The sequence below is a fragment of the Polypterus senegalus genome, chromosome 2 (genome assembly GCF_016835505.1).
Source record: "Polypterus senegalus isolate Bchr_013 chromosome 2, ASM1683550v1, whole genome shotgun sequence".
Taxonomy (NCBI): Eukaryota; Metazoa; Chordata; class Cladistia; order Polypteriformes; family Polypteridae; genus Polypterus; species Polypterus senegalus.
In genome coordinates, this window is record NC_053155.1 from 238,056,583 (window position 1) to 238,073,488 (window position 16,906).

At 38.3% G+C, this 16,906-nt stretch overlaps 1 protein-coding gene across 1 annotated transcript in view; it reads left to right on the forward strand.

The window, feature by feature from the left end:
• Positions 1-16,906, forward strand: part of scel (sciellin) — a 94,683-nt gene that overhangs the window by 17,230 nt on the left and 60,547 nt on the right. The window contains exons 2-5 of the mRNA XM_039746316.1: positions 1,128-1,188; positions 5,119-5,224; positions 9,246-9,308; positions 10,250-10,315. Coding sequence (XP_039602250.1) covers positions 1,128-1,188; positions 5,119-5,224; positions 9,246-9,308; positions 10,250-10,315 — 296 coding nt within the window. The remainder of the gene's footprint in view (positions 1-1,127; positions 1,189-5,118; positions 5,225-9,245; positions 9,309-10,249; positions 10,316-16,906) is intronic.

Consider the following 16,906-nt stretch of genomic DNA (forward strand, 5'->3'; position numbering starts at 1 on the left):
TGTAAAAAAACATAGTACTTTTTTAAAGTTTAAATAAAGTCGACATAATAAACTTTTGTTATTTTAAACATTGTTGATTTTGGTGGTCCTGGAGCAGAGAAAGAACAAAATTTAGAGGAGTAGAAGCTCCACTATACGTGAAGCTGTGGATGTAACAGAGAACCCTTACTGGAGGGTCATCTATTGCGTGTAGGGAATCCATTCCCGGATGGATTTATCCATTCCCGGGAATTCAGGAATCCCAGGCTCCCAGGGATGACACAGTGCATGGGCATCTAACATGTGAACGGTTTTAGAACGACCAACACTTATTTTTAATAAAACTACTGCAATGTGTTGACACCAATAAAAGACTAACCTTATCTACAAGCAGTTCATGCTGTCATACAAGTACATGTGTCTAGTTAGTTGCGGTAATAAGAGCGTAGAAAGCACAACATGTCTAGCGTGTGGTCGTCCAGGTGAGAGCACACTTTGTGCAGAGTACATCAGCCGCTGAGAAAGCATGCTCTGCCTCCACTGAAGTAGGCGACACAGTCATAAGATACAGATACGCTTGTTCTACACAATGCCCGCGCTTGCCGTTGCTCTGAAACACTGTCATTTCAGCTTTTACTGATGCATCCAGTTTCTTGTCATCATTCTGTGATGGCAAGTTTCTTGGCACAGATAATGCTGAAGCAACAGACTGACGCATTGCAATTTCAAGTTGCTGTTCAAAGCTGTTGTCTGACAGACGTCAATGAAGTCTGCCCTGTCCCGGCATTCGTGAGCTGCAGAGTGCAGACTCCTCCCAGTCCACTATACCCAGTCTTAGTCGGAGCTGGGAAACTGACGACTGCTGCTGGTCTGTTGTTGACTGAATTAATCGGCAACACACTACACCGTGGGCCAAAAAACCGGGCCACTTAATTATTTTCAACTATAACTCTGTTATTTCTTGATTGATTTTTACACTTTTACACGCTATATATGTGAGGTTGGCCGTTCCCGGTTTCCCGGGAATTATAGCAGTTTCATTCCCGGGAATGTGGGAATGAAAAATGCCCGGGATTCCCTAATTGCATGTTTTGTTCAGAACAAACAAGCAGCATTTTCATTGTTTTTCTCTTTCTGTTCTCTTTTAGATCAGACGTCCAGCAGGAAAGATGTCTTCTATATTCAAAAAAACAAATGACTCTGACATAGGTAACGTATTTCTTTCTGAATCATTAAGTTAAGTTTACATTTTGTTAATTTTTCTATTATTGTTGTTCTTTTTCTGTTAACTTATTTTCTTGGTTTAAATAGGTTTGTCTCTCTTTTTTAATGTCATTAAACATGTTTGTGTTTTTGATGGAAGTGGGAGCAATTCTCCCAAACGGATTACAAGCCCCAGGTGCTCCAAATCACCCTCCTTATTTAGAGGACCCACAGCCCCTGCATGTTTGCGGTTGTATTAACATTGGTTTGTGTTCTTCTGCTCCCATTTTGTTCCCTTGTGCATTTTTTTTGTTTGCAACTCTTCTGACTTTTACTTTCAGCTTAGTCTTGTGCAGGCCTTTTGGATTTTAACTTAGGATTTTAATTTTTGGATTCTGGACACTTGGTTTGGTATTGTAAATTGTTTCCCTTATTACTCACACACAAGTATTGTGCAAAAGCTTTAGGCACTTTAGTTCATAGACATACTTGTCTTAGAAGATTATTTTATGTCTTCTACACTAGTGTGTTAATAGAAAAATATATTTCAGAATTTCAGATGTTCCTTTTGCAAAATGTGAACTAATACAATAAGATATTTTATATTAAAGAAAGAAAAAATATTCATAGACAACTTTCCGGTTAAAAATAATGAAATATTTGGAGGCAAATAGCCCAGTGCTTGATTAACCTCCTTAGTGTGTCTGAGTGTAGGCTTTCACTAATTATGAAATATTTGCTGTAAAAAGGCGCTATAAAAGCACCCGACCCAACACAGATTCACATTAGAGGCACATATAAAATAAAGAGACTTCTATATTTCTTCACCTGTGGGGTACGTCTTCCCTGTAATCCCCACAGACACAACACAGTCCCAAGTGTGCAAGCACCACCAAACACACCACACTAATTCTTTTCCTTTCTCTTCCACCACCACTCCTCCAAGCTTTGTTGTCCTCCTCCCAGTTCTGGCCATTGAGTGGTGGCTGCTGGCCCCTTTTATAGTTCACCGGGAAGTGCTCCAGATGCTTGATTGCCGAGTTCTGGCTGCACTTCCGGGTGTGGTGAATATGCTGCCCACAAAGGCTCAGGAGTTCCAGCCGCAGCCTCCCCTGGTTGCGCCTGCGGGATCCAACAGGGCTGCCCCCAACTCCAATTCCCATGGAGCCCTGTGGGAAACCAAGGCACCGCTCCAACCCTGGGGTAGGCATTGCACCGTCCATGGCTGCTCCCCCTGAGCATATAACGAAGGGGCGTCCCGGCTGGTCATGGACCCTGGCCGTATGCCACACTGCACTTTACCAACAATGAAGACTTTGATGAGAATACCCATCCAGCACCTAAAATGAAGAAAATTTTGGAGATATAAAAGACAATTGTAGTAAAATTACATTCTGGACCATGAGTTCAGCATCGATGAAAGTCTCATGGCTTATAAGGGTAGACTGTCATGGATACAGTACATTGCATTTGGCATAAAGCTTTACGAGCTTTGTGAATCTAAATTGGGATCGTATGGTCCTCACAGGGCCCTGAGCACAACATGATTTAGCCAGTCTTTTATTACTTGCAGAGACAGAAGTAAGTAAGACAGCCAAAGTCTACAGTGGAGCTGTGGCAAGTTTTTTGAGAGAACTACTGTATGTCAGTACCTTCAGAAACTCAATGCAAGTGGACCTAAGAGAATTGCTGCAGTTTTTAAGGCTAAGGGTGGTGTCTTTGTGTGTATATATATATATTTATATATATTTTTCATCACTATCTTTTAACATCTATTCCATTGGTTTCTAACAGTTCTATTCAGTGCCCTTTTGCATACTACGCTAAGCACTGAAAAGCTCCTCTAATTATTTCATGTTTGTACTTATGTAACTGTCTGATGCTTAAACACTGAAAGGTGGGCTTTCAAATGTGCAGCCTGCATTCGCCTGTTTGTTATTAGGATGTTTTTCCCAGTTTCCCATTCTTGGTCTCTCCATACCAGAAGGCAGCAGCACAGAAAAGATGAAAAGGATGGCTTATGACTTGCTTACAGATCTTTAGCTTCATTTCAGCTTGCTAAAATGGGAATAAAGAAGGAAGGAATTTAAATGATAGTTTGGGGTAAACTTTATGAAACTAAGTAAAATGTATTTACACAAACCAGAGTACACCAGTTTTTAGTTTACAGAAATGTGCGCTCATTTCCTGTTACAATAAGAAGTAAGTGACCTGTGTAATAAAGAGTTAAACTTAACAAATATTAATCAAGGCTATTCCACATTGAAAAAGAATAAACAGTTTCCAAAGACAAAATTTGCTTACTTAATAGGTAAATGAAAACACACAATCTCATATAAAGTAAATACTTTACACAAAATACTGAGGAAACATAAGGAAGGGGAATCATCCTCCAAAATGAAAGATCCATCCATCTATCCATTATCCAACTCACTATATCCTAACTACAGGGTCACGGGGTTCTGCTGGAGCCAATCCCAGCCAACACAGGGAGCAAGGCAGGAAACAAACCCCAGGCAGGGCACCAGCCCACCGCAGGGCACACACACACACACAGTCCAAAATGAAAGAGCTAAATCAAACCTGTAAAATATAACCAGTCACTTAATATATTTCTTACTGAATCACGACTTATTAATAAAAAGAATGCAAAGATTTTCAATGCACTCTTTTAAAGAAAATTGAATTAGTTACAGAGTACAGGCTCCTGGACATTTAGATAGATAGATAGATAGATAGATAGATAGATAGATAGATAGATAGATAGATAGATAGATAGATAGATAGATAGATAGATAGATAGATAGATACTTTATTAATCCCAAGGGGAAATTCACAAATTCCAGCAGCAGTATACTGATACAAAGAAACAATATTAAATTAAATAGAAATAAAAATGCATGTAAAAGCAGACAATAACTTTGAGTAATGTTAGCATTTACTCCCCCTGGTGGAATTGAAGAGTCACATAGTGTGGGGGAGGAGAGATCTCCTCAGTCTGTCAGTGGAGCAGGACAGTGACAGCAGTCTGTCTGCTGTCTGTCTCTGTCTTGAGATGACACTGTTCAGTGGATGCAGTGGATTCTTCATGATTGACAGGAGTTTGCTTAATGCCCGTCGCTCTGCTACAGATGTTAAACTGTCCAACTTTACTCCCACAATAGAGCCTGCCTTCTTAACAAGTTTGTCCAGGCGTGAGGTGTCCTTTACAGTCATAGGAGCGCCACCCTGTCACAAATAGGCTAGGAGCAAAGACAGAGTGAAAACAGTAAGAGCACAAATGCTTTGGTTTTAGATGTAGCACTTTAAAAACTCCAATATCATTATTTTAAAAGGAGTAAATCAACATACTTCTCTGCCCATCACCATTGCTTCCATGGCTATATTATGAAAGGTGCCAGGTTAAAAGCATATACTGAATTTAGAAATTATCATTGTGCACTTCATCAGAATGCACAAAATAAGTAGAACTGATGATGAAGGATTCTCCAACCTGTTTTAACTGACGTAAAACCTGAGGTCAGAGGTCAGTTTGCTTTTTAGAATACCTAACTTGATTCAGCTTGTGCAATTTTGATTTGTAGTATTGTTATGCTATTTGATAAGGTAGCTATATTGAATATATTTATTGGAGTGAGTAATTGGAGGGAGCAGCAGATGCTTAGGTGCTAATAGTTTTGTAATTTCCTAGATTGTTTCCATCGTCAGCTGTTATTCACTTGAAGTGAAATGTCATTTGTTTCGCAATTTCTTTGAGCAGTGAAACACTGAGTTTTGGTGCAAATTCATTTTTGCACAAATTGTTTCACTTCTGTTAATTCTGTTAGTCCATTTGTATTAATTACTACATACCAGTTTAATTACATTTGAAGCTAAACTGTGCAATATTTGAAAACAGTCAATTGCAATTCAATGTTTTGTTTTCTCCTCTTGCAGACAAAAATAAAAGTGACAGAAGCCGAGTCCTTCAAGACAGCAAGAGGAAGACAGCTGTTCTTCAAGATAACAGCTGGATAAGGAAAAGACAAGACGAGGAGGTTGTGTAAGTGCAGTATCAAGACAGAAAAACAGAACTAAAACCTAATGCTTTTTGTATGTCATAAAGTCTGTAAATGCAAACATAAAAAAGGTCAATTTTTTCCTCATTTGCTGGGAGTTGCCAACTTTTAATCTAACTTTCATTGTTTTCTGTGTGATTTTTAGAGTTCTTATTTGAATGGACAATGAATGGAAATGATAAATGAGATAGAATTGAGTGACTTTACATGCACATACAAAAGCTGGATAAGTTCAGTAACCTGGTTAAGGCAGAAACCAGGTTTCTATGAAAAACTGGGTTATTGAAGTGCATGTAAACAAACTCATTGACTGGTTAAATTAAGAAAAAAATGTAAAACATTCTTATCAAAAGTGAGGTCATATTAAAATGGAAAATTCCTTCATGCACACACAGTAACTGACCACGTAAAGTCATGTAAATGATTTTATATTAATATGCTATTCTCTTAGTGATCTCACAAGCAATGATATGAATCAAAGCAGCCCAATCTGATCCACCTCTCGCTTCGCTCGCTCACCCCCAGGTTTGGTTTACCGGATATACAATTTAAAGAGATTGTTAGTTTCATGGGAATTGTTACATATACATTATTTTCACTTTTATTTTAAAACTTTTGTAAAAACAATACTTTATTTCCGGCCCCGGGCGTGGTTACATGTCTTTCTCACAGGACGTATAACGCTGCTCGCGTTGTGAAGGGGGTGCGGCTGAATGCACGCTAAAGAGATGCTGTCAGATCATCTGCTGTCTTTCTGCTCCTGGCGAGCTGCCTGTTCTCCTTGTCTCGCTGCCCGATCATTTCAAAGCCTGTACAGCAGCTGTCCTTTTGCCATGTTGTATCTCTGTCACTCGCGTTGTTGAAGGGGGTGGGGGGGGTGAGGGTTAGTTTGGCTTCACGCACGCTAAGGAGAAGCATTCTGATCATCTGCAGGCTTTTTGCTGCTGGCGAGCTGCATGTTTTGCTTGTCACTTGTCGTTGTTTTAAGAGCTGGGAGCAGCTGAAGCGTGCCTGCCAACAGCAATCCAACAACTACTAGATTTAGATGTCCGTGGACTTGTTTTAAATGATGTCTCACTGCGTTGTCTCACGTGACGTTGTAAAAACAATACTTGTCCTTTATTTCCGGCCCCGGGCATGGTTCAATCTCTTTCTCGGGACGTATAATGCTGCTTGCGTTGTCAAAGGGGGGGTGGGGAGCAGCTGAACGCATGCTAAGGAGGTGCCGTCGGATCATCTGCTGTCTTTCTGCTGCTGTCGTGCTACTATCAGTCTTCTGTGCTGTACTCCACCCTCCCTCAATCGGACCTAACAGTCACTTAAAACAAAGAAGGCTTCAACCTGGCTGGGACGCTACAATACTTTTGAATTTTACTGCTTTCATATACTTTACCTTTCTCTGCATGTGTATCACACCATCGTTTGTTTGAGCCTTTCGAATTCCACTGCTTTCATAATCTCTTATCTGCCTTTTTTTCTCTCCAGTGCTTTTGGGTCTCTTTTCTCCACGCTGCTCTTTCTTCTTTGCTTAGTCATTGACGTTTAATTTAGAACGCATTGTCCTTATACTCTCTATATGTGCTGAGTGCACAGGATCTGTGTGTGCTACGTGCCTTTACACGACTGAGTGTTATTTGATATTTTTTATGTCTCCCGGGTCTTTTAAGTGTCTTCCGAGAACTTCCGAGAAGATCACGCATCATCGCCCTGCTTTTCCTTTCCAGGATTTTTTTTTATAATGAGATGTGCTGTATATTTTATACATTTTGAATACCTCCCTTTATATTTCTTTGATGATAGAGATCTATTTTCCTTATTCTGTGATGGTATATATATTATTGAGTTGACGGTGTTATCATCCTCTTTAATAAAACCCCTGTGTGCGTCCAGGTGTCCGTGTATGTGTCTTCTGTTGAAGTGCGCATGCGTGGGGTCACACGGCACGTGTTCAGTCTCTTCCTGTGCATTCCCTGTGCAGACACACACACAGGCGCATGAGAGACAGACACACGCACGCACGCACACACACACACACACGGGACACACACACAGGCGCGCGAGGGAAGCACACACACACACACACACACACAGGCGCGCGCGGGACGCACACACACACAGGTGTGTGCGTGCATTGTTGCAATGTTACTTTTCTTGGTTGTTTATTAAATTATCAAATGTTCATTTTTTCCCCTGTGCTTAAAACTCACTAAAAAAAAGTGTTTTTAGCGAGCGGGTCATAAGGCTATAGCGTGAACTCATCCAGTCTTAGTTTTCTCAGTTGTTCAAGGTTTTCTTAGTATTATTCAATGTTTTTACATTTAGTTTACTATTACGCTGTGCATTCAGTGGTGTAATTAACTATATTTGTGCTTAAAAACATAAAAAATATATATTTACATACAGTTCATACGGTCTGGAATGGATTAATTGTATTTACATACAATCCTATGGGGGAAATTACTTCGGTTCACGACCAAATCGGGTTACAACCAGAGTTTTGGAACGAATTATGGTCGTCAGCCGAGGTTCCACTGTAATACTGTCATACAAAATTACAGGCATTTTATGGAAATACAAACCAGTATTACTGAGAGAGAAAATTAAAGGCACACAATACAGTGACGCATATTTCAGCCACATACCAGGTCTGTTCCTACTAATGTTTATGCACTACTGTTCTAGCCTTAATGTCTAGTGGATTAATAAAGGTTGATTGTTACATCTGTCATTTCATCTCATTTTCATTCCAGCAGAAACACTGAGGTGGGGTGGGCAAAAAAAAAACAAAAAAACACCAATACTGTGAATTACAGGAAACAGTGCTAGACAGACTGCCAGTCTATCACGGGGCTGATACTCACACTGGAGCTGATCTGGATTTAGCAATTAATCTAACATGCATATCAGTGAGAAAGTAAAACCCATGCAGACACAAGAACTACTTGCAAACTACAAATGGAGAACAAGAGAGCATGGGATTCAAACCCAGGACACTGTATACTGTTCGGTGGCAGCACCAGTCTCTGAACCACCCAAGTATGTTACTTATAATCTTCAGTTCTATGATGAAACTTAGATAGTTGGTATCCCAGCAGGACGTCCAAGTTGTTAACAGCCACAGTTTAGATTGGATTAGGCGCAAGCAGGTTTCCATTTGGTTATTACTGAAATAATGCTAGATAAGATAGATACAGCATAAATAAATAACCAAGTTTGGGTCTTATAATGAGTTTAAGTACAACACGAGACTTACTGGTCTTAATATCAGCTGTGGTCTATGGCCGGCTTGTCACCACGGCCAATACCCCCAGGCCACCAGATGGAGCTCTCCCTGCAGCATGGAGGTGCCCTGGATGCCAGCAGGGAATCATGGACCATGGAGTTTTCCCTTACAAACCAGCTGGATACCCCAGGGGCCAACAGAGGATGCTGCAGGGAGGAATAGAGAGTCATATGTGCCCTATAACCCGGAAGTGCATCATAGGCAGAGCGACAGCAGAAGTGACGTACTTCTGGGATGAAGGAAAGGACTTTTTATCTGACCCAGAAGTGATAGCTAGATAGATAGGGAGCTGAGCTGGGTGGAAGGGTGGCAACGCGTCTGGGAGTGGTGGAGAGTTTATTATTGTGTATTGTGATTGATTAGATGAGTATAGTGGAGGAGAGGGTGCTTTGTGTACTGCTGTGTAAAAATAAAGTCTATTATTGGACTTTTACTTGGTGTCTGGCGTATTGGACAAGGGTTCAAGGGAGCGATACTGCCCCCTATCTGTCACACAGCATATCAGCAAAAGTGACCCTTGTTGCTTTACTTTACCATAAATTATAAACCATTGATATTTGTTTTATTTATTTATATGTACATGATTTAATTTCTCAAGAAATTAAAGTGATATATCATGATATCACTCTACAAAAATCCAAGATATATGATTGGAATCCCTAAAAAATGTCTAAAATTTGGGAAACAAACTTTGAGAGCTTTTTTTTTCTTTTGTTTTGTAGAAAAGATGAAAACTTTGGAAAGACTGTGCTTCACCGATATAAATCTGAAGATTCCCTTGGACAGTAAGTAAATCTGCAACATTGATTGTATAGCGAAAAGGGTGTCTAAACATCCGCTTCAGTGGAAACAAATTCCTTCTAAAACATAATTTCTAGCTTCTTAACAGATCTGCATGCTAAAATTCTGAAGAGACGCCCAACCAACTTGTTGAACGCTTCACCGATCCCTTTTTTGCAGTATAGCCCTTTTCAATGGAAATATCATTCCATAGATGCTGATCATTGAAGATTTTTACAGAGCAAAGTTTAAAATTTTTTCTGGATTTCCTTCATCCTGTATTTTTAACAGGCTGTAAAGTAGCCGAGGTGCATATAATACACACTTTTTGTCATAAAATCACACTACAATCCATCCCAGAATGCACATTTTGCCATTTTGTTTGTAGCACCGCCACTACCTTTAACTCATCCACAATGAAAATGCTGCCGAATACACCAAGTGTTCCATCATGCAACACTACAATCCATTCCAGGCTAAACAGTTTGCACTATGGCAACAGTGCCACCACTACAAATTATTGTCAGGTTTTAGATATTAATGTCTCAGATAAAAATGTGTCCTTCAAGACTGTAACAGGAGGAACGAGTTCAAAAAGGGAGACATATCTTGTTATTTTGTTGCTACGAACTGTCACAACAGAATACTATCCAGCTGTATTTCATTCAAAGCTAGAATCTTAAATGATTTTGTGTCACAAAATGATTATTTTTGTTCTGTCAGTTTAAATAATTTCAGAATTATTGAACATTTTGCTTGTGAAGAGTTTAACAGTCTGTTCCATTGCATCATGAATTGAATATCAAATTTCTGTTTATGCAAAAAATTCAGTTTTCTTTGTTGATTTTGAAAGTAAATACGTTTAAGCTACACCTATTATGTGTGACTTAGTTCTATTAACATTGAAACTTATTAATACATAATATACGCAATGTTCTTGACACAGAAACAACAGTCCCCAGGCTGACGAAAGAGATGGCTCAACTACATCTGTGACAAAATTAATGAAAAGGTAAGAAAATGTAATTTTACACATTTTGTTACTCCTGGTTTTACTGACCTAAAGACCATGGTTTTTTAAATTCACTACAGATTCTTGTTTGTTTGAAATGCTTGTGGCCAGAAGTAGTTTGGAATTAAAATTTTTTATATTTGAACTAGAGTCCACCGTGGGTATGGGTACAAGTAAGAAGATACCAATAACCCTGTGAGGATGGGTTATGAGACACTCATAGGCAATGTCATGTTTGAGAGAAAAAGCTGTGGGTCTCCATAGGCATGGACTTGATGTTTGTAATTTATTCCACAATAGTGTAAACTAACAAGAGGTACTTGGTGCTGCCCAAGGTGGCGGTGTGGGTTCACAGACAAAAACATTACCTGATGTCTTCCCATTTACAAATGGGGAATCTGTGCAAAATGGATTCAACCATCTACACTTGCATACTGGTCAAACACACAGAATTGTACATTCAGTGAAATACACTGAAAAAAATAACTGAATAATGAAATGTAAAGAGCTGGACTTGAAAGTAACAAGGCTTCAAATCTGAGCAAAGTGCTGTTCATTAGGTGAACTTACTGGGGACATTTACTTCCTTCTCAACGGCAGTTGAGAGTATGTAGGCCTACTTGAGAAATGCCAAACAATAGTAATTGGCCTACTCTGCCTTAGTGTTGTGAGGAGTCCACTAAAACACTAATTGGTATTAATATACAGCTCTGCACCGCTTAATGTCTGTTCGTGCATATACGTCCATCCACGGTCCCATAATAATATATAGTTATAATAGAGTTTAGACATCCCTATTGGAGAACAGGACATAGCAGACGTAACTGAAACAGCTTCCTGCACACAACACGTATACCTCATGTCTCTCGTATACAAAGCGATTGAGCTGCCAGTACTATACTGAGCTTTCTATCATTATTTCCCTACAAATAAAAAGTTTACCGTATAACAGTGCATGCTACGACTTATAGGGAGTAGCAGCCAATCATACATATTGCACTGCAGTATCTCATATAGCTTTGCTAAGTACTGTATAAAATATGGTGTTTACACAACGTCCAAATCTCATAATATCCTATGTTACAGAACATGTTGTGGATGTTAAGTGGCACATACTTGTACTCAGAAATCAACTACTGAGTTACTGTACATCTTTGGCTTCCTCACACACCACAATATCTGTCCCTTGATCAACTTATTCATACCTTGAACTTCCAAAAAACTGAACTACTACTTCAACTATCAATTCATTCTTTAGTCATTTATGCAGAACTTTAAAGTCCATAATTGCGTTACTTTCCAGCTTATAGGTTACTCTTAAATCCCCATTACTACCAAGAAGCATTCGAAAAGCTGTTAAAGAACCAGTGTCCAGTATAAATTCCCTTTCAGGCCCAATGTCTGAGACAAACATGGCACATGAGACGTTAAGTACTAATGACAGTCTTCTTTCTGGAAGAGTAATCAGTCAGACTGTGATACTGTCTGGTTTAATACTCAGCTCTGATTGTACGAGCCTCTGTTCTCTTAGGAATCGCAGTATCTGGTCTCATGTTACACATTGTGATGCACAACTCCACCTGCCTTTAAAAACATGCATTGCCAGAGCTAATTTATAGGTCTTAATGGAAATGACCCTTCCTCTGGGACACAGATGTTCTGTATGGAGTGAGAAAACAAGCAGCAAGAAAAGCCGGACCAGGAAATTAAAAAAAAATAATTAACATTTAAAACGTACAAGGTGTCAAAAGCCAGAAGGCAAAATGAAAATGAAAGTTCCAAAATCAAAGCATTGACTGGAACATGTTGTCAAAAAAGGGAAAAATTCTCTCTCGGGTTGACTTGTTCTCAATCCTACTTTTTGTAAAAATTGATTGATTTGTATGGAATGATTGCAATAAAATTAATAAAATTTCAAAAAAAAAAAAGAGTTTTGGAAATAGCTACATGCAACATAAAGAATTGTATCCAGAAATATAGACACTTAAAAGTATATTATGTATGCTGGGAGTGATGACATACTGTGTGATGTGACCTCCAGGAATGGCATGTTGAAACTTTAATTACATGTACTGAAAACTAAAGAATAATATTCAGGAGGCTCAAAAACTGATTTATAACAGTAGGTCAATGACACTTCTTTATGTCATTTCTTAAGATATTTTGTTTTCTTAAAAGTAACTGTTCTTTTTCAGAGTAGCTCATTTTAGAAAAACAAAATGCCATCAATCTGGTTAGCATTTTGTTTTTTCCTACAGTCTGGAAACTTTCATCTAAATTTTGCATTTTTTTTTATTCCTTTAATTTTAAATTATTGATTAATCGTGTTTTATAATAATAACTGAATCCATCCATCCATCCATTATCCAACCCGCTATATCCTAACTACAGGGTCACGGGGGTCTGCTGGAGCCAATCCCAGTCAACACAGGGCGCAAGGCAGGAAACAAACCCCGGGCACGGCACTAGCCCACCGCAGCAAATGAATTAACAAAGTGAAAAAATGAATAACAAATGCTGGAATAAATGTAAAAAAAATCATGCATCATTGCTAGAATAAAGAATGAATTAAAACATCAGTTGAACCTTACAACGATACAGTATCTATTTGCAGGTGTAGTCAGTCTTTGATAAGCTTTTATAAATAACTGTTTCCTTGGTAGAAAAACGGCCAAATGCCAAAGCTGCTTACTATGAAGGATTACAGAGAGCTGATTCTAGTTAGCTAAGGTGCAGTGGACAAACACACAAAGAATGGGGCCTCCAAGTCAGTTTATGTCTGTCAAATAGAAATTGATACAAATGTGCTTGGAGAAGTCGTCTGTGATTCATGTGGCAGAAGGACTTCTCATTTAGCATTGTTATTTCATTGACTGACTGCACAATCAGTTTTCAATAGGTGACAACTTAGTTATATGCAAATGAGAGCTTTAGACTTCTTAATTATTTAGATTAACCCCCAAAATTAAAGATACTCCTGTTTATAGGCCACCTAAGATTAAAGATTAAATGAATGCCAGTTTCCTTACTTAAGTTCCTTATATGTATGGAAAGGAACAAACAGCAAACAAGGTATTTATTATTAAAATTTTAAATTGCTTGTTACATGTCCTACATATCATTCCGATAACACTGTTTCACAAGCAAAAGTGAAAAGCCTGAAGTTTGCTATTATTAAAGTAACACAGCATAATGTTCTTAAGTCTGTTGAAAATAATTCAGAGGTCCACTTCTCTCCGAACTGGATCTGTGAGTTAAACTGATCATTACATGAAAAATGAATGCTAGGACAGGTCTAGTGATGAATGAAACTTGCAGAGTTTGCTTGCCGTGAGTTCAGTGAAATCATGGAAATGTTCAGAAACTTCACCGAACTCGGCATAATGCATTGAAATCATAGATCATACAATGAATCTATGCAGAACAACAATGTATTTTCATAATATTTACATTATGGTCAGCTAATGACCCCTAAATGCCTGTGGGGTGCAAACCGGCTGAAGTAGTATCATCATGCATGTAAAAAGCAAATCATGCAGTGACATGAAATGAGAGGTGGACTATGCTTACAGTACATCTGCGTGAAAGTTCTGTGCTTGGCTGCTACAGTTCTGTGATGACACGCTGGATTCGCAAAGCATCATCAGGCACTGGGGAAAATGCTTGACCACACAGTGAATTTCTCTGAAAATATTTGGTGAACAAGGTCACTGGTGAATACAGCATATTCTCTGTGAAAAACACTTTGGCGAGGGTCACCGATTAACACTAGTGTGTACCTTTATTTCTGAAATCATTTCATAACTGTAAACCACCTGAAGCTGACTGTAATGAGAAAAGTAGTTTCTGGATTGTTGAGATTTGAAAAAGGACCAGAAGATGGAAAACACACCAGAATCATGGTCAAAAAGGCAGACAGAGGTTGTGAACTAGGAGGAAAAAAGATCGAGATGCCAAAAACAAAAAGCAGACTAGGGCGTACCTGAAATCCAATAAACATTAAAGTTCTTCATACTGTATATTCCCTACATGTACTCACTGGGGGAATAGCGAATGAAATGAACAGCACCATCTTTATAGTGTCATATCCTCTGACATCAATAGCATAACCCAATAAGTCACAGGACGTGTAAACAATGGAGTTGACATAAATTAAACTAATTCTAATCTAAATGAAAAATAAACTATAAGAGTAGAATTCTTTACGTAAAAAAATTATGATCAGACTATAATCATACATTTTAAATAATCCAAATACTACACTAATTCAATATGTCAGGGTAGAGACAGACTAAATTTGATTCCATTTTTATCTGTGTGGTTATGAGAAAACTTAAAGATGTGAAGTGAATACTCTTTCTCTTGATTTCTACCGATTTAAATGAAACAGTTCTCTTTATCAGTGTCTTAGAGAATTTTGAAGACCTGGATGCAGTACACAAACAGCCTTCTCTGCTCAGTACTAAAGAGTTGGAGTCCTCCATCCTGTCAGAATAGGACATGACCCGTAGTCCCAGGCTGCACTTGGTTGCTATGACTTTTTGAAGTGTTATGATTTATTCCCAAATCAGAGGGCCATAACCACCAAAAACCTTGGCTCAAAACAAGCTTATTATTTCAACCATTTATTAACCAAAAAAAATAAAGAATTGAAATACCAAGCAAAAAATCTGAGTTACATAAATAATAAATTAAAGAAAGGAATGAAATACAGAAGTACTGAAAAAACAATATTTAACGTACACCTAACCAAGAAAATAAATAAAAACCTACTGAAAATTAAACAATATTAGCAAGTTCTTTCAAGAGGACTTTAAAAACAAAACAGTAAATATCCTCAAAACCAAAACTGAAAAATCCTACTTACTAAAACATAAGTCCAAAGTTGGAAAATGGAAAAAAAAAATTAAAATAGACAAATGACCACAAATTATAATAAAACGGGAATTGAAGAACACAAAGGAGTCTTACATAGGTCTCTCAGGTAACTGCTGCTTTATTTAATTGACTCTGGCCTTTCACCCTTTTCATCTTGCCTAGAATTGTTCCCTCGTCACCACTCATTTTTCACCTGCATATCATATCTTGTAATTCCATTTTGAGCAAACATTTATGTTTTTCAGCATGAATTAATCCGCACCCCTTTTTCCTGATGCATCTCGACACTGACTCTCCCCTCTATATGCTTTATAATCATCAAGGCATGTACAGTACATAGTATTCAAAGCATAAATACTAGACAATAATAGATGATGTAAAAAATGTCTCCTACATTTTATGAATAAAATTTGATTCAATTCCTTTAAGAACGAGGCTGAGTCAATCTCAAACAGCAGAAGACCATTTGCTAAAAATGAATATTTGTATATTTTTTAGTCAATCAAAAATGAATACTTCACCCAAAAATTAATTTTTATATGTTATTTACCCCATGTACTTCCCATATTTTACTTTTAGCCTAATGTTTCAGGAGCAGAAGGCAAATACAGTAATCCCTCCTCGATCGCGGGGGTTGCATTCCAGAACCCCCCGCGATAGACGAAAATCCGCGAAGTAGAAACCATATGTTTGTGTAGTTATTTTTATATATTTTAAGCCCTTATAAACTCTCCCACACTGTTAACATTATTAGAGCCCTCTAGACATGAAATAACACCCTTTAGTCAATAGTTTAAACTGTCCTCCATGACAAGACAGAGATGACAGTTCTTTCTCACAATTAAAAGAATGCAAATAGATCTTCTTCTCTTCAGGAGCCGAGAATTTCAGAGGGAGAGAGAGAGAGCTCGCAAAGAAAAGCAAACAATCAAAAAATCAATATGTGCTTTTAAGTTTGCCGGCATTTTTTAGAGGAGCGTTAGTATCTTCTAAGCAAACAGCCCCTCTGCTCACATCTGCTCCGTCAGGCGCAGAGAACGTCAGAGAGAGAGAGATAGAGCGAGATTAAAGCAACAATCAAAAAATCAATACGTGTGCTTTTAAGTATGCCGAGCACCGCAATAAAGCAGCATTTTTTTAGAGGAGCACCAGTATCTTTTAAGCAAACAGCCCCTCCGTCAGGCGCAGAGAATGTCAAAGAGGGTGAGAGAGAGGCAGAGACAAGCAAACAATCAAGCACCGCGCGGGAAGCATATCTTATAGCATTGAGGAGTTTTAGTTAATATGTAATACTTGCTCTGATTGGGTAGCTTCTAAGCCATCCGGCAATAGCGTCCCTTGTATGAAATCAACAGGGCAAACAAACTGATGAAGCATGTAACCTAAATTAAAAGACCCACTGTCTGCAGAAATCCGCGAACCAGCGAAAAATCTGTGATATATATTTAGATGTGCTTACATTTAAAATCCGCGATAGAGTGAAACCGCGAAAGTCAAAGTGCGATATAGCGAGGGATTACTGTACTATTTTACATTGCTTTGTATGTACTGTAGGTTACTGACCATCAATATTGTATAATGATAATAATAACTCTTAATTTAAAATTATAGTGATATATCCAAGTTTCTTCCCTTGTTATGATATGCTTCTGAAATTTTTCCTAGTCTAAATTCATTAACTTCAGATCCTTCGTTGAAGATTAGCTCCAGTGT